The sequence below is a fragment of the Microtus oregoni genome, unplaced genomic scaffold (assembly GCF_018167655.1).
Source record: "Microtus oregoni isolate MIOR12 unplaced genomic scaffold, Mior012 000029F_ref0000214, whole genome shotgun sequence".
Taxonomy (NCBI): domain Eukaryota; kingdom Metazoa; phylum Chordata; class Mammalia; order Rodentia; family Cricetidae; genus Microtus; species Microtus oregoni.
This window is the reverse complement of record NW_024543088.1, coordinates 9,418,472-9,445,381: the sequence shown is the minus strand read 5'-3', so window position 1 is coordinate 9,445,381 and position 26,910 is coordinate 9,418,472. Positions and strand designations below refer to the sequence as shown.

General features: G+C 40.4%; 1 protein-coding gene across 1 annotated transcript in view; it reads left to right on the top strand.

The window, feature by feature from the left end:
• Positions 1 to 26,910, top strand: part of Flt3 (fms related receptor tyrosine kinase 3) — a 96,106-nt gene that overhangs the window by 13,302 nt on the left and 55,894 nt on the right. The window contains exon 2 of the mRNA XM_041678151.1: positions 13,645 to 13,766. Within this exon, the coding sequence (XP_041534085.1) occupies positions 13,645 to 13,766 (122 nt within the window). The remainder of the gene's footprint in view (positions 1 to 13,644; positions 13,767 to 26,910) is intronic.

Sequence of the window (26,910 nt, the reverse complement as noted above, 5' to 3'; positions counted from 1 at the left end):
AAAGCTACACAGAGAAGCCCTGTCTCAAAAACAAACAAACAAACAACAACAACAAAAAAAAACAAGCAAACAAAAAAGGAAATGATGTCTCAGCAGTCTCCTGTCTGTGTCACACAATTGGGGAGCATATTTTATTGACTTTGTGTTTTGTGTTTGTTTGTTGAGACACAGTGTTGCTGTGTAGCTCTTACTGACTTTGAATTCCTGCAGACCAGCCTTGCCTGATCCTGCCCCAGCCTCCTGAATTCTGTAAACTCAGGAGGGCTTACATGAATGCACTACCACACTGGGTTTACCTAATTTTGCTTTTAGTGAAGCAAAGTTGTGGTTTTTTTAAAGAAAAGATTTTCATATAGACTTAAGCATGAGTCAAGCGGGAGGAGGGTGGTGGGTGTGAACACAAGAGGAAGTATAAGCTTCTCCAGAGAGAGTTGCCTAGACAGTCCTTGCGTTAGCCTAAACTTTGGTTTTAGATTGATGTCATCCCTTTAGAGTACCCATCCCAATGCCATTTTTTGTAGCAGGCTTTTTCTTTTGGACTAGCTCCCAAATCACCACACTGACACTTACTATTGGATCTGAGGGCTTGGCATTAGCTTAGCTTTTTTTCTTGTTAGCTCTTATTACTTAACTTGTTTTTCTTCGTCTACATTTTGCCTCAGATCTTTTTACCTTTTTTCCTGTATGTTTTCTTCCATCTAGCTGGCTGGTGGCTGCTGCCTAGCTGGCCCTGGGTATCTCCCTTTCCTCTTCATTCTCTCCTTTCTTCTCTTCTACTCTTATTCTTAGATTTTTTCCCCCTTACTTATTATCTCTGCCTACCAGCCCTGACTATTCTTTCTCTGCCTAGCTATTGGTCATTCAGCTTTTTTATTAGACCAATCAAATGTTTTAGGCAGCCAGGGTGAAACAAAAACACATCTTTTCATAATTAAACAAATGCAACATAAACAAATGTAATACATCCTTACATCATTAAACAAATGCAGAAGAATCAAATGTAACACACATTTACGTAGTTTTTTAATTTTATTAATTTTTATTGAGCTCTACATTTTTTTCTGCTCCCCTCCCTGCCTTTCTCCTCCCCTTCAACCCTCTCCCATGATCCCCATGTTCCCAATTTACTCAGGAGATCTTGTCTTTTTCTACTTCCCATGTCAATTAGATCTATGTATGTCTCTCTTAGTGTCCTCATTGTTGTCTAAGTTCTCTGAGATTGTGGTTTGTAGGCTGATTTTCTTTGCTTTATGTTTAAAAACCACATATGAGTGAGTAAATGTGATAATTGTCTTTCTGTGTCTGGGTTACCTCACTCAAAATGATATTTTCTACCTCTATCCATTTGCCTGCAAAATTCAGGATGTCGCTATTTTTTTTCTGCTGTGTAGTACTGCATTGTGTAAATGTACCACATTTACCTTATTCATTCTATGGTCGAGGGGCATCTAGGCTGTTTCCAGGTTCTGGCTATGACAAACAATGCTGCTATGAACATAGTTGAGCACATGTTCTTGTGGCACGATATATATACCCAAAAGTGGTATTACTGGGTCTTGAGGAAGGTTGTTTCCTAATTTTCTGAGAAATTGCCACACTGACATCCAAAGGAGTTGTACCAGCTTGCATTCCCATCAGCAATGCAGGAGTGTTCCCTTTACCCCACAACCTCTCCAGCATAAGTTGTCATCTGTGTTTTTGAACTCGGCCATTCTTACAGGTGTAAGATGGAATCTCAGAGTTGTTTTGATTTGATGACTAAGGATGTTGAACATTTCCTTAAGTGTCATTTAGTCATTTTAGATTCCTCTGTTGAGAGTTCTCTGTTTAGGTCTGTTCTCCATTTTTATGGGATTATTTATTCTTTTGATGACCAATTTCTTGAGTTCTTTGTATATTTTGGAGATCAGACCTCTGTCTGATGTGGGATTGTTGAAGATCTTTTCCCATTCTGTAGGCTGTCGTTTTGTCTTATTGACTGTGTCCTTTGCTTTACAGAAACTTCTCAGTTTCAGGAGGTCCCATTTATTAATTGTTTCTCTCAGTGTCTGTGCTACTGGGGTTATATTTAGGAACTGGTCTTCTGTGCCAATGTGTTCAAGTGTACTTCCCACTTTCTCTTCTATGAGGTTCAGTGTGGTTGGTTTTATGTTGAGGTCTTTGATCCATTTGGACTTGAGTTTTGTGCATGTTATAGATATGGATCTATTTTCATTCTTCTACATGTTGATATTCAGTTCAGTTATGCCAGCACCATTTGTTAAATATGCTCTTTTCCATTCTATATTTTTTGCTTCTTTGTCAGCTATAAGGTGTTTGAAGGTGTGTGGATTAATATCTGGGTCTTTGATTCAGTTCCATTGGTCTTCCTGTCTATTTTTATGCCAATACCAGGCTGTTTTCAGTACTGTAGCTCTGTAGTATAGTTTGAAGTCAGGGATTGTGATGCCTCCAGAAGTTCTTTTATTGCACAGGATTGTTTTGGCTATCCTGGATTTTTTGCTTTTCCAAATGAAGTTGAGTACTGTTCTTTTGAGGTCTATGAAGAATTTTGCTGGGCATTGCATTGAATCTGTAGATTGCTTTTGGTAAGATTGCCATTTTTACTATGTTAATTCTACCTACCCAAGAGCATGGGAGATCTTTCCATTTTCTGGTGTCTTCTTCAATTTCTTTCTTCAAAGATTGAAAGTTCTTAAAATTCAGGTCTTCCACTTGTTTGTTAGAGTTACTCCTAGATATTTTATGCTATTTGTGGCTATTGTGAAGGGTGATGTTTTTCTGATTTCTTTCTCAGCCCATTTATCATCTGTGTACAGGAGGGCTACTAATTTTTTCAGTTAATCTTGTATCCCACTACATTACTGAAGGTGTTTATGAGTTGTAGACATTCCTTGGTAAAATTTTTGGGGTCGCTTATTTTAAACTATCATATCATCAGCAAATAGTGAGAGTTTGACTTCTTCTTTTCTGATTTGTATCCCCTTGATACCTTTTTGTTGTCTTATTGCTCTAGCTAGGACCTCAAGAACTATATTGAATAGATATGGAGAGAGTGGACAACCTTGTCTTGTTCCTGATTTCAATGGTCTCGCTGGGAGTTTCTGTCCATTTAGTTTGATGCTGGCTGTTGGCTTGATATATATGGCCTTTATTATGTTTAGGTATGTTCCTTGTATCCCTGCTCTCTCCAAGACCTTTACACTGAAGGGATGTTGTATTTTGTCAAAAACTGTTTTGAGATCTAATGAGATAATCATGTGGTTTTTATTTTTCAGATTGTTTATATGGTGGATTACATTGACAGATTTTGGTATGTTTAACCATCCCTGCATCTCTGGAATAAGCCAACTAGATCATGGCAGATGATGGTTCTGGTGTATTCTTCAATTCGATTTGCCAGTATTTTATTGAGTATTTTTTGCATCCATGTTCATGAGTGAGATCGGTCTGTAATTATTTTTCTTAGTAATTTCTTTCTGTGGTTTGGGTATCAGGGTAATTGTAGCCTCATAAAAAGAGTTTGGCAATGTTCCTTCTGTTTCTATTATGAGGAACAATGTGAAAAGTAATGGTATTACTTCTTCTTTGAAAATCTTGTAGAGAGCAGAGAAAAATATAGAGCTCAATAAAAATCAATAAAATAAAAAATTTTAACTCAAAAAAAGGAAAGAAAATCTTGTAGAATTCTGAGCTGAAACCATCTGGTCCTGGAGTTTTTTTTTTTTTTTTTTTTTGTTATTGTTATTGTTGTTGTTGGTTTTTTTTTTTTTTGGTTGGAAGACTTTTGATAAATGTTTCTATTTCTTCAGCAGTTATAGGTCTGTTTAATTTGCTTATCTGGTCTTGATTTAATTTTGGTAAGTGATATTTATTCAGAAAATTGTTCATTTTCTTTACGTTTTCCAATTTTGTGGAGTACAGGTTTTTTTTAAAATATGACCTGATGATTCTCTGTATTTCCTCCGCATCTGTTGTTATGTCCCCTTTTTCATTTCTGATTTTGTTAATTTGGATATTCTCTGCCCTTGATTAGTTTGTCTATTTTTTTGATTTTCTTAAAGAACTAACTCTTTGTCTCATTGGTTCTTTGTATCGTTTTCTTTGTTTCTATTTTGTTGATTTCAGCTCTCAATTTGATTATTTCCTGAGGTCTAGTTCTCTTGAGTGAGTTTGTTTCCTTTTGTTCTAAAGTTTTCAAATGTTCTGTTAATTCACTAGTGTGGGGTTTTTCCAGCTTCTTTATGTAGGCCTTTAGTGTTATGAACTTTCCTCTTAACACTGCTTTCATTGTGTCCCATAAATTTGGGTATGTTGTGTGGTCATTTTTATTGATTTTTAGGAAGTCTTTAATTTCTCCCTTTATTTCTTCCTTGACCCATTGTTGATTCAGGTGAGCATTGTTTAATTTCCATGTGTTTGTGGGCTTTCTGGAATTAGTATTGTTGTTGACTTCTAGTTTTAAGTCATGGTGATCTGATAAGATACATGGGGTTATTCCATTTTTTTGTATTTGTTGACATTTGTTTTGTTACCGAGTATGTGGTCAATTTTTGAGAATGTTCCATGAGGTGCTTAGAAGAAGGTATATTCTTTTCTGTTTGGGTGGAATATTCTATATATGTCTGTCAAGTCCATTTGAGTCGTAACATCTGTTAGTTCCCTTATTTCTCTGTTTATTTTTTTTTTTGTCTGACTGACCTGTCCAGTGGTGAGAGTGGAGTGTTGAAGTCTCCCACTATTAGTGTGGGGGGTTTAATATATGATTTAAGTTTTAGAAGTGTTTCCTTGACATATTAAAGTGCCCTTCTATTTGGGGCATAGATGTGCAGTATTGAGATTTCCTCTTGATGGATTTTTTCTGTGACTAATATGAAATGGCCTTCTTTGTCTCTTTTGATTTATTTTAGTTTGAAGTCTGTTTAGTTAGATATTAGGATAGCTACACCAACTTGTTTCTTAGGTCCATTGTACTGAAAAAAAATTTTCCAACTTTTACTCTGAGGCTATGTCTGTCTTTGAGGTTGAGGTGTGTTTCTTGTGTGCAGAAGAAGGATGGATTCTGTTTACATATCCAATCTGTTAGCCAGTGTCTTTTTATAGGTGAGTTGAGTTGATTTATATTAAGGGATATTAATTATAAACATAATATATATTTATAAATTATAAAAAATGACCAGTTACTGCTAGCTTCCGTTAATTTAGTTTTCGTTGTTGATGATGTTAATTTGTGTGTTTTTCCATTCTTTGGGATTTGCTGCTATGAGACCATCATTTGTCTGTGTTTTTGTTGGAGTTTTCCTTCTAGTATTTTGTAGGGCTGGGTTTGTGGCTAGGTATTGGCTAAATCTGGTTTTGTCAAGGAATATCTTGTTCTGTTCTTCTATGGTGATTGAAAGTTTGCTGGGTATAATAGCCTGGGCTAGCATCTGTGGTCTCTAAATGTCTGCATAATGTTTGACCATGACCTTCTGGCCTTCATTGTCTCCAGTGAGAAGTCAGGTGTAATTCTGAATTCTGATAGGTCTGCCTTTATATGTTACTTGGCCTTTTTCCTTTGCAGCTCTTAATATTGTTTCTTTATGATGTATGTTTATTTTAGTGTTTTGAATATAATATGGTGAAGGGACTTTTTTTTTTTTGTTTTTTGTTTTTCTAGACAGGGTTTCTCTGTAGCTTTGGTGCCTGTCCTGGAACTAGCTTTTGTAGACCAGGCTGGCCTCGAACTCCCAGAGATCCACCTGCCTCTGCCTCCCGAGTGCTGGGATTAAAGGCATGCGCCACCACTACCTGGCTGAAGGGACTTTTTTTTTGATCCAGTCTATTTGGTGTTCTGTAAGCTTCTTGTATCTTCATAGGCATATCTTTCTTTAGGTAGGGAAAGTTTTCTTCTATGATTTTGTTAAATATATTTTCTGTGCTTTTGAGTTGAACTTCTCTTTCTTCTATACCTATTATTCTTAGGTTTGGTCATTTCATAGTGTTCCATATTTCCTGGATATTTTGAGTTAAGCTTTTGTCAGATTTAATGTTTTCTTTGACTAATTTCCTCTATTTTATTTTCAGCGCATAAGATTCTCTCTTCCATCTCTTGTATTCTGCTGTTAATGTTTGCATTTTTGGTTCCTGATCATTTTCTCATGATTTCTGTTTCTATAATTCCCTCTGCTTGTGTTTTCTTTATTGTCTCTATTTCCGTTTTCAAGTCTTGAATAGTTTCCTTCATATGTTTGATTGCTTTTTCTTGGTTTTTAAAAAGGGATTTGCTGATGTCTTCCAAATTTTTGTTTGTCTTTTCCTCCATTCTATTGAGTGAATTTCTCATTTCCTCTTTAATGGCCTCAAACATTCTCCTGAAGTTATTTTTTAGGTCATTTTCTTCTGCTTCGCCTATATTTGGTTGTACAAGTCTTGCTGTTGTAGAATCTCTAGATTTTACTGGTGTCAGTTTGCTCTTTGTGGTGTTGTGTGTGTTTTTACCTTGTCTACTCATCTTTTCCTCTAGTTGATGTGGTTGGGGCTCTGTGATTCTGGTGATTTATCTTCTAGGTGCCAGTAAATCCAAGGTTCAAGCGGTTGTTCCTCATGGTACAGTCATTGCCACGATTCTAGCTACCCCATTGGTCACTCCATGTTCCTGGAGGTTGTTCAGTACTCCTGGGCTTTGCTCTGCTCCTGTGGAGCTTGCAGCCTCAGGCCTGCTCTGTCCTTGGTCACTGGTCCAGTCCTGCTTCCGCAAATGACCCTGGTCTGGATCCACTCCTTCTCTCATGGAGTTCACTCTTCCAGGCCCACTCAGGTCTAGGTCGTTGGCTCAATCCTGCTCTTTTGGAGTTTGCTGCCCCAGACCTGCTCTGGCCTAGGTTGCTGGCTCAGTCTTGCTCCTATGGAGTTCACTGGCTCAGGCCTGCTCTCATACCTTTACATAGTTAAAGTACTATTCCAGAGCATAAACAAATGTAATGCGTCTTTACAGAGTTAAATATTTCACAATTATTTTTCTTTCAAAGTATATAATTTTGTGAGCCTTCCACCTTTTTTTAATTCCAAAGCTTTCTTAGGGCCCCATGGGGATTTGCGACCACAATCTGGGAATTTCCACTGAGGCTTTGGAATCGAACATTCCCATTGGAAAAGAACTCTTCCCATTGATGATGTCAAATTATGCATCAGCTTTTTAAAGGCAGATTGATGAGTCATGTGTCTATAGTAATTTCACCATTTAAAATGTAGGTTTCCCATTGAGTGTGGAGCCTTTAATGCCAGGACTCTAGAGGTAGAGGCAGGCAGATCTCTATGAGTTCGAGGCTAGTTCAGTCTACAAAGTGAGTTCCAGGATAGCTAGAGCTATTACACAGAGAAACCCTGTCTAGAAAAGCAACAACAACAGCAACAAAAGTCTGTTTCCCCAGAGTTTATAGAAACAGTCACACACCTGTTGTCACTATTCACATGCATGGCATTTCCATATTCAACCCCCAGTTCCCTCATGATCATGAACCTCCATTTTCCATACTTAACTCCTGGCAACCAGTAATCTCTTTTCTGTTCCCATCATTTCTCCCTTTTCAGAAGATCATGTATAGAATTGTATATATGGTCTTTTGAGTTTGTTTTCTCACATAGAATAATGTTTTTGGCTCTTTGTTGTTTTGTTTAGACCTGGTTGGCCTAGAACTCATGGGGTCCTCCTGCCTCTGCCTCCTGAGTATTAGGATTGAAGGTATGCATTACCATCAATGTCTGGCTTATCATAAGTTTTTTGAGGTTTCCTTATGCTGTTATATACCAGTAGTTTTCCTTTCAGTCGCTAAGTAGTATTCTAATGTGTGGATATGTCATAATTTTTCCATTGAGCTGATTTTTCTGGTCATTGATTTTCTCCTTTTTTTTATTATGAATAGTTTCATAAGCATTCAAGTACAGGTGGTTCGCATGAGTATAGTGTTAATATCTACTGAGTAAATACATGGTGTTGTATGGGTGGATCTTTTGCTATGTAAATGTTCAGCTGTTGTCCTTTTGGGTGGTGGGATTTGAGACAGGGTTACTCTGTGTAGTCCTGGCTGTCCTGGAACTCGCTTTGTGGATAAGCTGGCCTCAAACTCACCAAAACCTGTCTGCCTCTGCCTCCCAGGTGCTGGGATTAAGGGTGTGCACCACCACTACCTGATTCAACTGATGTCTTTATTATTATTTTTATTATCATTACTATTATTATTATGTTTACAGTGTTCTGTCATTATAGATGGTTGTGAGCCACCTTGTGGTTGCTGGGAATTGAGCTCAGGACCTCTGGAAGAGCAGCAGTGCTCTTAACCTCTGAGCCATCTCTCCAGCCCTCTATTGTTGTTTTAACCAAGTTATGTTTACCAGTGATTATGCTATGGGAACTGCAGTTGCTCAACACCATCATCAGCATGTGCTGCAGTCTGTTTTCTGTTTTGGTTCCTGATCCCCTTCCCAGTCTCTCCTAGTCTGGTGTTTTGTCCCCCACCCCCATTCTAATACCGATGTAGCAACATGTTGTGGTTTGATTTATGTTTCCCTAGTGATTGATCATGTCAAACAATTTCCACTGTTTTAATCATTACCATACTTTGTTATTGAATTGTTTATTTTCCTATTATTGGGTTTTAGGTGCTCTTTGTATAATATGGATACAGATTATTTGTTGGGGTAGTGTTGTGCAACTGTTTCCTCTGAAATTGATTCATTCCATTCTGCAGGGATGCTCTTTAAGCAGGGTGGTAAATAACTCAAAATAGCTTCAGGAAGTCCCTGAAACTAATCAGATTCACTAAGCCCCTACCAGAGTAGCAATAAAATATGCAAAGAAGACTCTTGAGATAATCATGATCAACTCACTGCCTGTAAGAAACAAATACTAGCAGAGCTGCTTGGAAGGGGTTTAGCCCAACTGAGTCACTTGGAAAGAATACCCCAATATGTTGAGTTGCTTGTAGGCTATGCAGTGTGCTCCAGGTTCCTAACTTTTGTGAGCTGTCCTCTATGCTGGGGTGGGCTTTGTGTCATTTCTGCTCCTGCAGGAAACCCTTCACCTATATTCATGTAAGTAACCCCCATAAAAGTCATTGGTTCAGCAAGCTGGACTTTGATGGCATTCCTACATTGATCCATCATGGGATCTTGATGGAGGAAGGTCATTGGCTAATAAAGGAACTGCCTTGGCCCATTTTATTGGTTAGAAGATAGGTGGGAGGAGTAAACAGAACAGAACGCTGGGAGGAAGAAGAAGTGAGCTCAGACTCCACAGCTCTCCTCTCGGGAGCAGACGTCTCAGAGAGATGCCATGTTCTGCTCTCCCAGGCAGACACACGTGATGAAGCAAACCGCCAGGTTAGACATGCTGAACCTTTCCCGGTAAGACCGGTGCTCACAGATTATTAGAGATAGGTTGATCGGGATGTGAGAATTAGCCTGTAAGGGCTAGAGCTAAAGGGCCAAGCAGTGTTTAAATGAATACAGTTTGTGTGTTGTTATTCCGGAGCATAAGCTAGCCAGGTGGCAGGGGTGCTGCGAACACAGCCCTGCTGCTCTTATTACTACAGGATCTCTAGCTGGGCTGAGTAGATGTGTGTGTCCCTCCAGAAAAAGTTTTGTCACTCAACAAGGAGTGAGCTGAAAATAGCTTCATTCTGAGAGTTGGAATCCTTTGCACCTATGTAAAGGGCCTTAGAACCCCTGTGTTGCTGATGAGGAGACAGGGAGATCCCAGTGGCTTGCTAGCCAGTCTAGGCTAAAATGAAAAGAATGAATGGCCAGGTTTGATGCTGCATGCCTTTAATATCAACATTGGGGAGGCAGAGGCAGGAGGATTTCTGTGAGTTCAAAGCCAGCCTTGTCTTCATAGTGAGTTCCAGGATAGCCAGGCCTACACAGTGAGACCCTGTCTCAAAATTAATTAGTTGACTAATTCATCCAATGAAGGGAAAGTTTCCTGTTAACACTAAGCTAAGCAACAGTGTGACTTTAGCAGCATCAACATGTCTTTCAGGGCAGAGTCATTTGCGATGCTGTGAGACTTGTTTAGTCAAAAGAGCATTCCTGCGTCTAGTGTCTAGTAATGGAGCTGGGAAGTGCGTGTAGGGAACTCTGGTTGAGCTGCAAGGAACTGTGGACAAAGCCAGCTGCATCCTCACAGAGTTCAGCACTCCCTTAGTAGGCAGCACTGTGAGCAAACAGAGAACAATAAGGGAGAGAGAAGCCATGGCTGACTCTCGACCAAGCTGACATGATGACATCAGTTGGATGTTCTCCACGCCCGTTTCCCTCCAAGTACATGCGGTGAATGTGCTTACAAAGGCGGAGTATGCTCTGAGCTATGAGATACATTTCAACAAACTTTGAAAGATTCCAAAAAATACAAGATAGATCTTTTGACTGAAATGGTACTGAACTGGCAATTGCTAGTAGAAAAAAAAGTATTTGAAAAGTCACCAAATACTGAGAAATCATAGCAATTTTGAAGAGTCCATGAGTCAAGAAGAAACTAGAAAATCAAATGTATTTTGAGTTGAATGACAATGAAAATGAGATGAATATGGTCATATGTGGGGTCCCCCTAAAGTTCTTGAGCAGGAATTACCACTGAGCCATCATTCTAGCCCAAGTTGTGTATGTTTGGTTTTTCTGATATTAGGGATTGAACCAAGTGTCTCATATGTTTGAGCGAAACCCTCTATTACTGAGTCATACTCCCAAAGCCAAATTTAGAACATTAGTTTTTTTAACATTAGATTATTATTAGACATTTTCTTATTTATTAATTAGAGCTTTTGCTATGGTGTCATGATTGTTTGTTTGTTTGTTTTGAGACAGAGTCTCACTCTAAGGCCCAGACTAGTCTAAAAATTTCTCAGGAAAATTGTCTTACTGCTCAGCTTCTCCAGTGTTGGGGTTACAGACATGAGTCACTATGAAAGAATACAGATTTCAAATCAGTGGCATCACATTCAACCATAAGAAACAAAAAAATGCCAAGCATAGTGGTGCAGGCCTATAATCCCAGCACCCAGGAGGCAAAGGTGAATTTTAACTTCAAGGCCAATCTGGACTACATAGTGAGTTTCAGGACAGCAGAGCTGTATAAAGAGACCACCCTGTCAAACAACAACAAATAAATAGGAAGAACCTAGAAAGAAAATAACATATTGAGCTCTCTTTTAGTTAAGGTTTCTATTTCTGTGAAGAGATACCATGACCACAACAACTCTTATAAAGGAAGACATTTAATTGGGATGGCTAACAGTTTCAGAGGTTCAGTCCATTATCATCATGTTGGGACATGGTGGTGTGCAAACAATCATGGTGCTGGAGAAGGAGCTGAGAGTTCTACATCTTGATCCACAGCCAACAGGAAGTGCACTGTCACACTGGGGGTAGCTTGAGCATAGGAGACTCCAAAGCCTACCCCTACAATGACACACTTCTTCTAACTAAGTCATATATTCCAACCTACAGAGCCATATCTCCTAATAGTGCTGCTCCCTATGATCTTATGGGGCCAATTACATTCAAACTACCTACCACAAGCTCTGTTTGAGCAAAATAAAGAAAATAATCATCACCAGAATTAAAATCAGTGAACAAGAGAAGCAAAACAATGGTGAAAAGGCAATGTAACCAATATTCATAAAAGATCAGTTAAACCAATGAACCTCGGTGAGACCACCAGGGAAGCCAAGATCAAAAACCCAAACTGCAGTGTGACTGCAGAATGTTCAGATGTGAAAAGCATCATGTATTACATTTACATTCAGCTTTTTAAAATTAAATAAAAATCTTAAAAAGCTTGACTTGGTCAAAATATCTGAAGTGAAAGAAATTAGAGAATATTTTTTAAAGTGGCTGCATACCAGATGTTATAATTCAACAGGGCAATTGAAATCATAGTGTGTCCATGTATGGCTCGCATCTGTCACTCCAGCTCCCGAGAGCCTAAGGCAGAATTCTGTGGCTAGCAAGGGGTACTGAGCAAGCACTGTCTCAATAATGAAAAAGGTAGAAGAAAAGCCACAGTGAGAGGACACACCTACTGCCCTATGAAGAGGAAAGTCTTGTAGGCAGAAGATGATCCAGCGGGTAAAGTTTTTGCCACAGAAGTTCAGCTGCCTGACTTGTGGCACACACATAGGGATGTGCCAGCATACACATAAAAATGATAAAATGTAAAATACTAGAAAAGCTGAAGGTCTCATTGTAGCAGATGTTGTTGAGAATGTGACACAGCTGGTATCCCATGTCTATCACAGTACAGGAGTACCAGAGGAGAGCACCTCTCTGAAACAGGAAACTTTGGAGGATAAATGAAAAATTTGCTAACAATATGAGTGTGTATGTCAGGGTAGTTGTGTAGTGTTATATATATATATATATGTTACACACACACATACACACACACACACACACACACACACATTTCCAAAGTTAGATGGTTTAATGTGTACAACCTAAGTAAACTAGACTATAATGTCATGGTTGTTCTTGTTTTACTGTTTGTTTTTTTTTTTAACACCGTGTCTCACTATGTAGCCTTGGTTGGCCTAGAGTGAGCTCTATAGACCAGGCTGGCCTCAAACTCAGAGATCCACTTGTCTCTGCCTCCCGAGTGCTGGGATTAAAGACATTCATCACCATACCTGGCAAAGTCACATTTCAAAGAAGACTGGAGAGTAAAAAGCATTAGAGAGTGTGACAAGAAAGAAGGATAACATCCCTGAGACTCTGAGATCACAGGGGACAGAGATGGCTGGACACATAGATTCACCTCCTATCTCGGTCAAAACCCATCATTCAATGGCAGTAGAAGATACTGAGTGACAGAAACATATGCACTAAATGTGTCCTGGAGTCTACTCATTGCTTAGGGCAGTGTGAGCCACGGGCTTAGTAAGTAAGTTTGTTCTAGTGGTCGCTCCAGAGAGCATGCTTTTGCCCCAATACCACTAAGCCCACTGCCAGATATATTTGCATTGACTTAATCAAAAAGGTTAAGTAAAACTCAACACACAAAAAAATGCCATCATGAAAAACATCGCTTTGTATGCATGGAATTAAAGTAAATAAATGAACAATTCAATAAGTTTCTAAAAATTCCTAAGCTTGAGAGATTGGGGTTGAGGTATACCTCGCTGTAAAGTCCTTATTGCTAGAGTATTCACTTCATATGCATTTTCTGAGGTCTTTGATATGATCTCCAACATAAGAGAGACAGAGACAGAGGAACAGACAGACACAGAGAGAACAGAGACAGACAGAGTGCTCTTTACTACAGGACCCCAGAGTCAATGGCATGAGTTTTTCAATATCACCAGCATCATTTCCAAAGCTTAATAGCTACATGTGGCCGATGACCAGCATGCTGGACAGCACAGATGGGGAGCATTCCCATCACTACAGATGGCTCCATGGGATGCTACTCTCAATAGCTCCCTTCCTCATTTAGAGTAGACTGGCTTCCATAAAAATTCACTTCCCATATTCTTTTCTGTCCCACTTTTCCCTAATTGTATTTCGTGTATTTGTTCTGTGGTAAGACAAATACTTATTTTCTTTCTGAGGTGTGTGTGTGTGTGTGTGTGTGTGTGTACTAATGTCATTTTTTTTTGTTTTGCTTTACAGTTGTTTTGTCAGTAATGATTCTTGAGACCATTACAAACCAAGAACAGCCTGTGATCAAGTGTGTTTTAATCAGTCATAAGAACAATGGCTCATCAGCTGGGAAGTCATCGTCATATATCATGGTAAAGTAATATGGATATATGGTTTCCTCTATTTTGCTCTAGGGACTGTACTTTGTAGGTTTTTGAAACCTGTCATGATTAAGCGGGCACCAGACCTCTTATCGGGTGCAACAGCACCTATACCACCTTGTCACCAATGACATCAAGAACCATATTCTAGGGTGTGAGAGGCTGTGGTTGAACTCCCAGCATCGAGGGTTAGCGTGTTTGTATACACACGTGCACATGGGAAGATCTATGTTCTCTTGTGGGTGTGGCTTTAGAAGGGTATGTATACCTAGTGTGAAGAAGTGATGAGCATTTCTCTCTCTTTCTATCCTCCTCCCCTTACGTGTGTGTGTGTGTGTGTGTGTGTGTGTGTGTGTGTGTGTGCTCATGCTGGTGTGATGATCAGAGACAACCAGAGCAAGTTGGTTCTCTTGCTTTGTAGTAGGTGCCTTTGCCCACTGAGCCATTACACTGCCTACATTTCCATTTTTCTTTTCTACAGATTTATTTGTTTTTATTTGATATGTACGAGTGTTTTGCCTGAATGTATGTGTGTGCACCATATGCATTCTGGTGTCCACCAAGACCAGAAGAGGGCATCAGGTCACCCGGAACTGGAGTTACAGATGGTTGTGAGCCACCATGTGGGTGCTGGGAACTCAACCCAGGTCCTCTGCAAGAGCAGCCAGCGCTCTTAAGCATTGAGCCATCTCTCCAGCCCATTCCTCTCTCTTTAAAAGTTACTGTTTGTTATTATTATTTGTTTTGTATGTATGGGTGTTTTTACCTGCATGTATGTCTGTGCACCATATGCATGCATGGTGCCCACAGAGACAAGAAGAGGGTATTCAGTTCCCTGTAACTTGGATTCCAGAAGGCTACGAGCTGCCATGGGGGTGCTGGGAACTGAACCTGGACCTCTGGAAGAGCAGCCAGTGCCCCTAATTAATCACTGATCCAACTCCCCAGCCCCCTCTCTTTGATACTAGTCATCCAACCTGGCTATTCCCACCTGCCTCCTTGTCAGATCGATGGTTATGAATGCACTCAGATGAAGGAAGCTTACATGACAGAGAACTGAAAATCTTCTGTACGCCAGCTAAGACTATGTCAGCTAACTCTATGCCCATTTCAGCTTAAAATTCACTGTCACCCAACAAGTAAATAAATAAAACTCACTATCTCGGTTTTCTTCCATGGAGATAGAAAAATACATGTTATGGCTTGCCCTCTTTCAACTGTCAGAGACTAGGAATAATCTTAAGTTTTGGGGTTTTTTGTTTTTTGTTTTTTTTTGTTTTTTTGTTTGTTTGTTTGTTTGAGGCAGGGTTTCTCCATGTAACAGCCTTGGTTGTCCTGGTCTCACTCTGGGACCAGGCTGGCCTCAAACTCACAGAGATCTGCCTGCCTCCTAACTGCTGGGATTAAAGGTGTGTCCTACCACTTCCTGCTGGCAGAAGCATTATTGGTTTTAATTTTTAAATAGGTATTGGCATTGTAACAAACGGGCGTATTAATAATTAAGGCATTTAAACATATAATAGTGGGGAGAACAGGTGATGTCCTGAGTAAATGTGTAGCATTGTCATGAGTACTGTCATTGACCCCAGTGCCCCAGACTCATGAGAATGGTCAGATTCGGGAATGGCAAGGTTGTTGGCAGTGTCTGCAAAAAGTATTAGCCACAGCTTCTTCCTGCTGATGACTGTAGCCTGAGACTACTCCCCTACACAGACCCTGACCTCAGCCAGCTCCCCTGCCTCCTTGTTGAACTGTATATAATAAACACACGGAGTTTCCAGGCAGCTGGTGAGTCTCCATCAGCGTACACATCCCACCCAATCTCACCTTTTCCGCATGTTTGCCTATGTGGCTGTCATCATTTCCTGGTTTGCAGATTGCAGCATAGTAGTGTTTCATCATGGACACAAAAGATGTGGGCATCAGATGATGAAAGTTCTCACCTCCGATCGTGTGGATCCCTGGGTTTAACTCAGTGCCTTTACCACTGAGCTATCTCATCAACGCTTACGTACTTTCTTATGGGGATTGATCTTTAAACTGCATGTCCATTGGTCTTGGTCCCTACTAATCAATCATGTATTATTATCCTAATCCTAACATAGTATTCTTAGACATTATTGATGTTCATGTGATATCTTTTTATTGCTGTGAAGAGACACCATGGCTATGGTAACTCACAGAAAGCATATAATTGCGGTGACTTGCTTACAGTTCAGAGGTCCAGTCCATTATCATCATGTCAGGAAGCAAGGCAGCATGCAGGCAGATATGGTGCTGGAGCCGAGAGTCCTTACATCTTAATCCAAAGGCAACAAGAAGTGAACTGAGACAGTGGGTAGTATCTTGAGCATTTATGAGGTCTCAAAGCCCGTCTCCACAGTGACATACTTCCTCCAACAAGGCCACACCTCCTAATAGTGCCACTTACTTTGGGGCCATTTTCTTTTAAACCACCACATGTGAAGACTACGTAGTTCCTAAACTAGTCTAACAAATAGCCATGCAAATGTGAACTGCGGAAAAGATGAGTTCCTGTCCTCGGCTCTTGTTGAAATGGAACCTACTCTGCTGGGACACTATCTCAGTTTGCCCTCTGTTGCTGTGATAACCGTGACCGAGACCAAAAAACGATGTGAGGATGAAAGGGCTTATTTGTTCTTGAGACATCTGTTTGGAAATCCTATAGTCCAGTAGTGTTTTGAATGACAAAGTACCCTTAGGTAGATGCCTGGCTTCTTCTATATATATTAATTGGAATTATATTGTGAGGAAGAGCTGTGTTCCCCCCCCCCCATTTTATTTATTTACTTACTGAGTTATCTGTTTAGCTCATCACAGACTCATGACATTGAGTATTCGTGAAATCTTGAGCCCATTCAGGGTAACACTCACTACTACCACATGACTTTCCATCATTCGTGTCTCTTTCTCCCACTAAGTTAATGATGACAACTGCGGTTTCAGTAAAACATGGTGAGGGTTCATTCCAGCCTACCCCTTTCTTTCTTCCTCTTTCTTTCTTTCTTTCTTTCTTTCTTTCTTTCTTTCCTTCCTTCCTTCCCTCCCTCCTTCCCTCCCTCTCCCTTCCTTTCTTTCTTTCTTTCTTTCTTTCTTTCTTTCTTTCTTTCTTTTCCTCTCTCTTAAAATAAGAGACCCGACAGTACTCAACTTCATTTGGAAAAGCAAAAAGCCCAGGATAGCCAAAACAATCCTGTGCAATAAAAGAACTTCTGGAGGCATCACAATCCCTGATTTCAAACTCTACTACAGAGCTAAAGTACTGAAAACAGCCTGGTACTGGCATAAGAACAGCTAGGAGGACCAATGGAACTGAATAGAAGACCCGGATATCAGTCTACACATCTTCAAACACCTGATCTTTGATAAAGAAGCAAAAAATATCAAATGGAAAAAAGAAAGCATATCCAACAAATGGTGCTGGCATACCTGGATGTCAATATAGAAGAATTAAAATAGATCCATATCTATCACCATGCACAAAACTCAAGTCCAAATGGATCAAAGACCTCAACATAAAGCCAGTCACACTGAACCTTATAGAAGAGAAAGTGGGAAGTACACTCAAACGCATTGGCACAGGAGACCACTTCCTAAATATAACCCCAGCAACACAGACACTGAGAGAAACAATTAATAAATGGGACCTCCTGAAACTGAAAAGCTTCTGTAAAGCAAAGGACACAGTCAACAAGACAAAATGACAGCCTACAGAATGGGAAAAGACCTTCACCAACCCCACATCAGACAGAGGTCTGGTCTCCTCAAGAACTGAAGAAATTGGACACCAAAAGATCACATAATCCCATAAAAAATGGAGTACAGACCTTAACAGAGAACTCTCAACAGAGGAATCTAAAATGGCTGAAAGACACTTAAGGAAATGCTCAACATCTTTAGTCATCAGAGAAATGCAAATCAAAACAACTCTGAGATTCCCTTTTACACCTGTAAGAATGGCCAAATTCAAAATCACCAATGACAACTTATGCTGGAAAGGTTGTGGGGAAAAGGGAACACTTCTGCATTGCTGATGGGAATGCAAGCTGGTACAACTCCTTTGGATGTCAGTGTGGCAATTTCTCAGAAAATTAGGAAACAACCTTCCTCAAGACCCAGTAATACCACTTTTGGGTATATATCCAAAGGATGCTCAATTGTGCCACACGGACATGTACTCAACTATGTTCACAGCAGCATTGTTTGTCATAGCCAGAACCTGGAAACAACCTAAATGCCCCTTGACTGAAGAATGGATAAGGAAAATGTGGTTCATTTACACCGTGGACTACTACACAGCAGAAAAAAATAACAACATCTGTAGTGATGAGGTGAGCAGGCCTGCTTTTCGTCTCGCCCTGCTCCCACACAGCTAGCTTAGCCCCGAAAATAACAACACACAAACTATATTTATTTAAACACTGCCTGGCCCATTATATCTAGCTTCTTCTTGGCTAACTCTCATATCTTGCTTTAACCCATATCTAGTAATATGTGTATCACTACGGGGTCATGGCTTACTGGGAAGATTCTAACCCGTATCCATCTTGGGCTGGAGCTTCATGGCATCTGCCTGACTCTGCTTTTCTCCTCCCAGCATTCTGTTCTGTCTTCCCTGCCTACCTATGTTCTGACCTATCAGGCCAAGCAGTTTTCTTTATTAATTAACCAATGAAAGCAACAGATAGATAGAAGACCCTCCTACATCAGACATCTTGAATTTTGCAGGAAAATGGATGGAGCTAGAAAACATTATTTTGAGTGAGGTAACTCAGACACAGAAAGACAATTATCATATATACTCACTCATAGGTGGTTTTTAAACATAAAGCAAAGAAAACCAGCCTACAAACCATAATCCCAGAGAATTTAGACAATAGTGCAACCACTAAGAGAGACTTACATAGATCTAATCTACATGGGAAGTAGAAAGTATAAAAAGACAAGATCTCCTGAGTAAATTGGGAGCATGGGGACCTTTGGGGGAGGGTTGAAGTGGGGAGGGGAGAGGCAGGGAGGGGAGCAGAGAAAAATGTAGAGCTCAATAAGAAAAGAGAGAGAAAAAAAGAAAAAAAAAACAAAGAGAAACCCTGTCTCACAACCCCCCCCAAAATCTCTGTAATCATAATTAATAAAATGGTATTAGTTTTTGAGCTTCTAGAGAGGTTTATAATGAGATAGAAACATGGAGAATAAGTGTTAAGAAATGTTATAGCAATCTGGTATCATCATGACATCAAAGAGAATTTTATTTAAAAAAAATAAGAGACCCGGCTCATACCTGAAATATGCTTGTTCATTTATTCCATTCTAGTTTATAACCAAGGCTCAAAAGTGCTGACCAGTACCCAGTGAGCACTAGCGGAACAGTGTATAAGAGCTGCACACAGTGGTTTTGTCTTTTGCTGTGTAGTATCCAACATTTATTGTCCAAAGTTATTTATTGCAGCAGCTGTGGTCTTTCTCATTGGGACCACCAGTCCACAAATAATGATAAGGAGACTTATTTAATTATAAAAGTTCAGCCTTTAGCTTAGGCTTGTTTCTAACTAGTTCTTATAACTGAAATTAACTCAGAGTTTTTCATCTACAGTCTTCCATGAGGCTCATTACCTCATCTCCATACTGCCCTTCCTGCTTCCTCCATGTCTGGCTGGTGACTCTGCCTTTCTTCTTCCCAGAGTTCCCTCTCTGCCTAGAAGTCCCACCTATACTCTTCTGCCTAACTATTGGCCATTCAGCTTTTTATTGCCCCAATCACAGCAAAACATTTTTATATAGTGTACAAATATCCTACAAAATTCCCCCATTTTTGTCTAAATAAAAAGGAAATGTTTTAAGTCTAACATAGTAAAACTATATACAATAAAAACAGTTATCAGGTAAGAATTATATTTTTAGTGTCTAAGTCCATTTATGTCTGTCATATTCAAATAAAATACTCTATTATCCATCCTATTTTAATATATCTAAAGTTTATTCCAAAACTACTTTCTATCATAACTTGTATTACCATCATAAAAATATCTTTTTAGATATTAAAACATTTTATTAGATAAACAACTTAAGCTTTTTTATCTCTCAATCTTATAAACTTTATCTCTCTGTGTATGTTTTTTTGAATTTGGTTAACAAAGAAAATGGTATAACTATTTAGCCTTCAACCCCCATCAGAGACCCAAGAAGGACATAATATTACCTGAGTAAACAGGAAATGCAGAGCAAATGACTTCCAAAACTATAGAAATGACAGAAACAACAGACTGCCTAGACAGTTACCCAAGGGTATCCATCTTCAGCCTATGGGCCTAGAATATTCTCAACAGACATTTCTACAAAGCAGGAATTTTGAAGGACCGTCATACTTTGTCTTGGCAAAGTTCAGCAGTCACCTTCTTTTGTGTCCTGCTTGTTCAATTTGGACAGGACACTGTCAGCAGGCAAGGCAAGGGCAGTTTCTCGCCCAGATGACTAGTTTGTCACACTGAAAGCAAGGTTCTTAAGGAAGCTGTTTGATGCCCATCATCCTTTTTTTTTGAAGTAAATTGATGCTGCCATGAGCAGATGTGTCTTGCTGTCATGAAAAGCATTATGCTATTAAAACATCTTAAATGTCATATTTTGTAGTTTTCTGAGGTGTTTAAAGACCACTTATCTATTGAAACTATTTTTGTTTAACCTTGAAAACGTGCCACAAATTTGATTGATATAGATGAGTAACTAGTAACCTACAGTTTTTAATTATCCTAAACAGGCTGTAATAATAGCCTTTAAGGACTAGAACTTTATATTACATCTTTCAATGAGCTGTGTTGTACTCTTTTGTAATTGCTGCTGCCTTTTAAGCTATGGCTATCCTAGTCAGCAACTGCAACTCTGCTGCTTCCAGCAGTGGTTTGGCTGCAAGAGCTGCAGACTGAGGAAATTCTGTTCCCTCAGGCACCAACTCTTTCAAAGCTACTAAGGGAACTTATTTAAATCTCTGTTCTTCTAAAGAACTAAAGACTCAAAAGTTGAGGTAGAGTCCTACTTCCCAGAGAGGATGAATAGCAAGCACCTCACCTAGGTCACTTCCTTGCATCTCTCAAAAAGTCCTTGTATCTTTCCTGGCCACTCCTTAAAAACCCTTCTCCTCCTGGCTCCTTCCTACAACTTCTGGTCAGCTAGTTGCTGGCTCAACCTCCTGACTGCAGGGGAATTTATTTAATCAAACACATCTTTGCATCATTAAACAAATGTTTAAGAGCATAAACAAAAATAACACACCTTAAAATAATATTCTACAACAGAACTGCATGGGTACAGTACTTTAAACAAGAGTAGAAATGTGCTGGACATGTGGTGGTGGCTCATACCTTTTATCCCAGCACCCAAGAGGCAGAAATATAATTTTGAGGCCAGCCTGGTCTACAGAGTTAATTCTAGAAGAGCTAGGGCTGTTTTACAGATAAATCCTGTCTTACAAAACAAAACAAACAGCAAGAACAACTAGATTCAATAATCTACCCTTTTATCCTCTGATTTCTATATCCTGCCCTTTTCTTTTTTGTTTTTTGTTTTTGTTTTTTTTTTTTTTTTTTTTTTTGGTTTTTCGAGACAGGGTTTCTCTGTGGTTTTGGAGCCTGTCCTGGAACTAGCTCTTGTAGACCAGGCTGGTCTCGAACTCACAGAGATCCACCTGCCTCTGCCTCCCGAGTGCTGAGATTAAAGGCGTGAGCCACCACCGCCCGGCTCTGCCCTTTTCTTTTTAGCATGAAATCTCTGAATCTAATCTCCTTTGCTTAGTTTCCTCCCTGTCTATGATCAATAACACTTGCAACCAATCCCCCTAAATGATGACAAACACCCACTGAACATCCAAAAATCACCCACCCCACCTTTTGGGAATGTGGGTGTTGTGTTCTCTAGACAGTTTCCTGTTGTTTGGGGTCAACAGCATCTTTAGAGTACCCTGAGAAAATTGGGATAATGGTTAAGTCCTGGGAAAACCAGCTGTAGCATTTGTTGTCCATTTTTGTGTGTGTGTGTGTAATGGAAAGTACAGGACTTATCTGAAGTTCTGGGTGAAGTAGTGCATGAAGCTAGACCATCTCAACTAGCAGCTTTGAAGTAGTTCTGGATGCAGAGTTTTGAGGAAACTGTAACAGAGTCATTCTGAGAGGCTGAATCACCTGAGCTACTTGTCTTTATTGGTGTCTGGTCCTTTTTTTTCTGAAAGCACACAAACTTTTAAGGGTAACATATATATGTATATTAACACAAGTATGGAATTGTGGTGTGCACAAGTCAGCTAAAGATGATTTTTTGTTCTATGTTTGAGCTGGTAAAAGCCATCTGTCAACTTTGTAAGTTCATTTGAACTGCATAGCCACACTGTAATATAAATCTCCATCCATGTTATATGAAAGGATAGCATGTAACAGTAAGTCATGAAGTCTCTGTAGCCAACAAGATTTATCATGTCTCATCCAGTCTCAGAGCTGTACCCATGTTTAGGGGTCAGCATATACAACACCTGTCCTGCAGACTTTCCTGGATTTTTCTCTTATTTCTGTAGACAAGATCTTCAGGAGATTTCCCCCAAACAAATATGATCTCAATTAACTTATTTAAGCACAACCCCTTCCCCAATGCAACACATTTCCTGACTTCCATTCTGGAGTCAAGACATCCCTAAAGTATCTAAGCTGGTTTAATTCAGCAGTCCCTTCCACAATCCAATGTCTCTCAGCAGCTGTTATTTTATGTTCATTAGCATTCAAAAAATTTGAAATTAACAAAGCACCATATAAAGTCCAAACTCTCTGAGTTATAATATTTGCCATCCCTATGTAGCTTGTTTTTATATATTACTTTACTCTTTCTTTAAAGATTTTATAATTTTTAAATTCTTTCTTTCTTTCTATGACTGTCTATACCCATTTTCTTTTCTTTCTTTAGCACCTAGGCATCTTTTTAAGCATACCATACTTTTTTAGAGTTTTTTTGTGTCTGTCTGGACCTAGCTTTCTGCATACCTGCAGTGTTCTCTGACCCCATGAGCCAAGCCTTAAAGGGCCAGTCTGGCTGCCATGTGGCTCCACTTAGCACAAGGCACTGATGGCTAGCTCAAGCCTGCAGTAGGTGGCTGGTAACCATGCCTCTGTGCACAGTGATTACCCATCTTCCCGAGACTGTGGGACTAGGAAGCCATGTCTAGCTCCTTGTCCAGAACTCTTCTTAGCCTTGTTTGTTTATTTGAGCCTGCACATTTGGCGCCAATCTGTAATGTATGTCAGTTCTTTCCTCCCCTACCCTTTTCTTTTTTTTTTATTTTTTTATTTTTTATTTTTTTTAATTTATTTATTTATTAAGGATTTCTGCCTCGCCCCCACAACCGCTTCCCATTTCCCTCCCCCTCCCCCGATCAAGTCCCCCTCCCTCATCTTCTCGAAGAGCAATCAGGGTTCCCTGACCTGTGGGAAGCCCAAGGACTGCCCACCTCTATCCAGGTCTCGTAAGGTGAGCATTCAAACTGCCTAGGCTCCCACAAAGCCAGTACGTGCAGTAGGATCAAAAACCCACTGCAATTGTTCTTGAATTCTCAGTATTCCTCATTGTCCGCTATGTTCAGCTAGTCCGGATTTATCCCATGCTTTTTCAGACCTAGGCCAGCTGGCCTTGGTGAGATCCCAATAGAACATCCCCATTGTCTTAGTGTGTGGGTGCACCCTCGTGGTCCTGAGTTCCTTGCTCGTGCTCTGTCTCCTTCTGCTCCTGATTTGGACCTTGAGATTTCTGTCCGGTGCTCCCGTGTGGGTCTCTGTCTCTGTCTCCTTTCATCGCCTGATGAAGGTTAATATTCCTGAGGATGCCTATGTGTTTGTCTTTGGATTCACCTTATTTAGCTTCTCTAGGAACATGAATTATAAGCTCAATGTCCTTTATTTATGGCTAGAAACCAAATATGAGTGAGTACATCCCATGTTCCTCTTTTTGGGTCTGGCTTACCTCACTCAGGATAGTGTTTTCTCCCCTACCCTTTTCGTTATGGTTTTGTGATTTATTTCCAATACAGTTGAGTTACTTTGGTTTATATTCCATTTTGGTGCCTTTCCACAATATCCTGGTTGCATAGCTTTTTCCCCCACCTTTCACTCTTTGACACTGGTCTCATTTTATAGCCCAAGTTGGCCTCAAACTATGTAGTTCAGGCTGGCCTCAAATATAGGTAGTCCTCCCAAGTCTTGGATTAGAGATTGCTATTCTGGCTGCTGGCTGTTTATTTACTCTTAAATTTTATTTTGAATCCTGGAAATCATATATATTAGAGGTATATTTAGGGCTATGAGTTTAGCTCAGTGGTAGAGCAGGTGTCTAGGATATGTGAAGCCTTGGGTTCCAGCCCCAGCACTGAAAAAAAATAGACACAGGAGGGGGAAAGATGTGTTGGCAGTTAAGAACACTTACTGCTTTTGCAGAGGACCTGGGTTCAATTCCCAGCACCCAAATGGTGGCTCACAACCATATGTAATTTCAGTTCCAGGGACTCCAATGCACTCTTAGAAAGGCCTTTTTGCCTCTGCAGGCTCCTGCACTCGTGTGGTGCATTTAAACCCACACATGCATACACATGTATCCATGTCTTTTATTTTAGGAATATATACTCAGAAAAGTTTCTCCTTCAGATCTCTACCACCGAGTCCTGCCTATCTCCTGTAGCTAGCTGGTTCTTTTAGTTGTCAGGTATCAGCCCCCAATTCCTTGTACAAAACAAGCAAATGCGTGTGTGTCTCACGCCTGCCTCTTTCTCGCTCATGGTCGCACACAAAAAGGAGAATTTTGTAATAAGCTTCTCCCTTTGAGTGATGCAGGAAATCACTGCAAGTCAGTTCCCAGGGCGTGTCCTTATTCCTTTTTAAATAAACAGCCGTGTCCTGTCCACTATATAGTTTGTTTACTCACTAACCTCCGTTTGAGCATTTAAATGGTTTCCAATATTTTGACATTACCACTAGCTCTGTAATCGATGTCACGTGGGGATTGCTGGCTCGCACTGCTGAATTCCCCTCCAGAAGGTTGTTTGGTGTAAATTCCTGTAGCAGTGTGTGAGTGCCCACTTCCTCAAAGGTTCACTGTCAGAATGCATTGGTAGACTTTTCCGTGTTTGCCAGTCTCGTCGATGAGAAGTGTTTTAATGTATGTGGGTTTCAACATCTTCTTGTCTATTTGAGGGCTTACTCTACAGCTTTTGGGGGAAAAAAAAAAGATCTTTAACTTTTTAGATTTATTTTATGCATATGACTGTTTTGCCTGTGTGTATGTCTGTGCCCCATATGCTTTCAAGGTGCTGTGGAGTTCAAAAGAGGGCATTGGATCCCTTGAAACTGGAGTGGCAGATGGTTGTGAGCCACCATGTGCTGCTGGGAATCAAACCTACATCCTCTGTAAGAGCAGCCAGTGCTCTTAATTGATGAGCTGTTAGGCTTCTTTGTTTTTCTTCTTCTCCTCATCCTCTACGTTCTTTAGATTAAGATTGGATCGTTTTAATGTGTTTTAATTTTTACCATTTAGTTACTGGCTTTTGTGATGACTGCAGACATGTTAGACTATTTGGTAGTACCTGGAAATATCACGTGATGGGGAGGTCCAATGACAAAACGCCTACTGGGCAAAGCCTTATTTGTTCCTCAATTTTACAAAAGAAAGAAAAAGAAAGGAAGGAAGAAAGAAAAAACAAACAAGCAAATAAATAAATAAATTATCTAATCTGGGTGTGGTGTGCAACCTTTGCTACGTAGAGAGGTTTTGTCTCAAAACAAATGGAAGGTGGGTGTGGTGGTGCCTGACCTTAATCCCAGGAAAGGCCGAGGCTAGCAGATATCTTAGTGTTTGCGATCAGCTTCGTCTACAGAGAGTTCTAGGCCAGCAAGGGCTGCTAGATCCTGTTTTGAAAGTAAAGAAAGATCACAGTGTCTACAGCTTTTTGCTGGTGTGTAGACCTGGGTAATACGAGGGCTGCCTTATAGGAAACCACTGGTCAGACATAAAAGGCTTGTAATTGGTCCCCAGTGTTGGTGGTAAGCTGCCATTTGTCATTCGTCCTCACGGCCCAGGGCCCCACTCCCTGAGCTCACCCCAGGGACACTGCCCTTAGCAATAGTGGAGTGGGGCAGCAGGATTCCTTTGGTCCCCAAAAGGAGCTGAGCTCAGGGTGTGACCCTGGCCTTCTAGAGACGTGCCCTTTAGAGTGATAGGTCTGTGTTTAGCTGTTCTTCCCGCAGAGGGAGGCACGGCTTAGGGAGCAGGCTCTTCCACACCCTCTTCCTCCCCGCTGTTTGAACTCTTACACTTCTTCTCCATGGGCATGGACTCTCCCACACCCTAGGGACTTCCCATTTTTCAGCCTTCTCTTTTGCTTCTGCTTGATCACTTTCACTTGGCCTGTCCTCCCCTGTCCTGGGCCTGTTCATCCTTCTCGTGTTTTGCGTTTCTTCAAGGGTCTATGTGTGCCCAATATCCACTGTATGGCCGAGCTACATTCCAGCCCTTTGGTTTTTCTGTTCATGCCCCCCCTTTTTTTTCTAGTGCGGGGTTTGGAACACAGGGTCTTGCTCATGTTAAGAACTCTCCTACTCGGGGATGGAGAAATGGCTTAGTGGTTAAGAGCACTGACTGTTCTTTCAGAGGACCCAGGTTCAATTCCCAGCACCCACATGGCAGCTCACAACGATCTGTAACTCCAGGATCCAACACCCTCACACAGACATACATGCAGGAAAAACACTAATGTGTATAAAATAAAAATAAATGATTAAAAAAGAACTCTACCACTGAGTCACAATGCTCAGTCCCCATAGCTTGTGTGTGTTTACATGTTCTCAGCGTGGCATAGCTGGAGCTTGGCCTTCCGACCCATCACTGCACATTGGTGAGCCTCTGACTTCCTTCTCTGATGGCAATCTAAACAGCATCCATAGGGTTACACGGAAATCAGGTATAACCCTGGGGTGGCCATCTCAGGGTCAAAGAAGCTCTTCATTTGAGCAAGTTGATTCCATGTGGTCAGAAACAGGAAGGGATCACCTCCATCCATCTTTTGCTTATGTGAATTACCTAATCAGGTTTTCCCCCC